Source organism: Alligator sinensis, unplaced genomic scaffold (assembly GCF_000455745.1).
Source record: "Alligator sinensis unplaced genomic scaffold, ASM45574v1 scaffold1302_1, whole genome shotgun sequence".
In the NCBI taxonomy this organism is placed as follows: domain Eukaryota; kingdom Metazoa; phylum Chordata; order Crocodylia; family Alligatoridae; genus Alligator; species Alligator sinensis.
The window spans coordinates 263,358-264,434 of record NW_005842612.1 but is presented as its reverse complement, the minus strand read 5'-3'; the positions used below and the strand labels follow the sequence as shown (position 1 = coordinate 264,434).

General features: G+C 68.0%; 1 protein-coding gene across 1 annotated transcript in view; it reads right to left on the bottom strand.

The window, feature by feature from the left end:
* Positions 1 to 361: 361 nt before the first annotated feature.
* Positions 362 to 1,077, bottom strand: part of LOC102370572 (EH domain-binding protein 1-like protein 1) — a gene marked incomplete at its 5' end in the record, with an annotated part of 7,747 nt that continues 7,031 nt past the window's right edge. The window contains 2 exons of the mRNA XM_025214927.1: positions 362 to 481; positions 833 to 1,062. Of these exons, the coding sequence (XP_025070712.1) occupies positions 378 to 481; positions 833 to 1,062 (334 nt within the window). The remainder of the gene's footprint in view (positions 482 to 832; positions 1,063 to 1,077) is intronic.

Below are 1,077 nucleotides of genomic sequence, written 5' to 3'. Positions count from 1 at the left end.
CCCCCCAGCTCTGGCAGCCTTGGGGGCCCTGCTCCTGCCCTTCACTCCTGCCCCCCCACCAGGCAGCTGCATCGGGGTCTTTCCAGCGTGCCCACCCCTTTCTGGCTGGGCTGGGCCCCAGGGGGCAAACCCTGCCCCGGAGTCACTCCCAAGTGGTTGGATGGAGGGGTCCTGCACCCGCTCCTTCCAGCCCCACTTCTCCAGGAGTCGGGGACTGCCACCCAAACGGGGCCGTCAGTAGGTTCCAGAGTGAATGACGGGAAAGGGCAGGAAACAGAGGTGGAGGGTCCTGGGGGGCACCAGACTGGGGTCAGCCCCCTCCCTCCCATAACGCCCCTGCCCCCTTGCTCCAGCCCTCTGCCCCCGGCCCGTGGGACTCACAGCAGCTGGAGCTGGTCCTGGCGCCGAATCAGCGCGTTCTTCTTGTTCACCAGTGTGAACCACTCCTGGATGAGCTCCTCCTCCCGTGGGCGGTCCGTGCCTGCGGCCGGGGGGCACGTGTGAGCAGAGATACCCCCATCCCCTTTTACCCACCTCCCAAATGCCCCCAGACCCTCCCCCCTGGCCAGATACCCCGTCCGGATCCTCTCTGCCCAGCCCTGACTGCCCTCAAGACCCCCCCCCCCACCCCCTGCTACTGCAAATACTCCCATGCCCCCCAAAGCCTCTGCCTGGCCAGATATTCCCCACCCCCCGGTCCAGCTTCCATGCCCCCCAGATCTCTGCCAGCCCAGATACCCCCCCAGAACGGGGGCAGAGGCCAGGGGAGTGGATAAGACCCTGACAGACCCCCGCTCATGATGGGTTAGAGGGCAGGGGGGTCCGTCCGTACCGGACTCCATGAGGAAGCGCAGGTCTGTCTCCACCACGGCCGCGCGGGCGTCCAGCTGCTGCTGCTCCACCTCCAGCGCCCGCAGCTCGGCCAGCACGTACTGGCTGGTGTCCTGGAACCGCTGGGGGGGCACGGAGGTGAGGGGGGAGCAGGATCGGGCCCTCTGGGAGGCGCAGGTCTCTGCCCCAGTCCCCACCCCAGGATCAGGCCTGGATCCAGCCCCCCGCACCCAAATATCCTGCCCC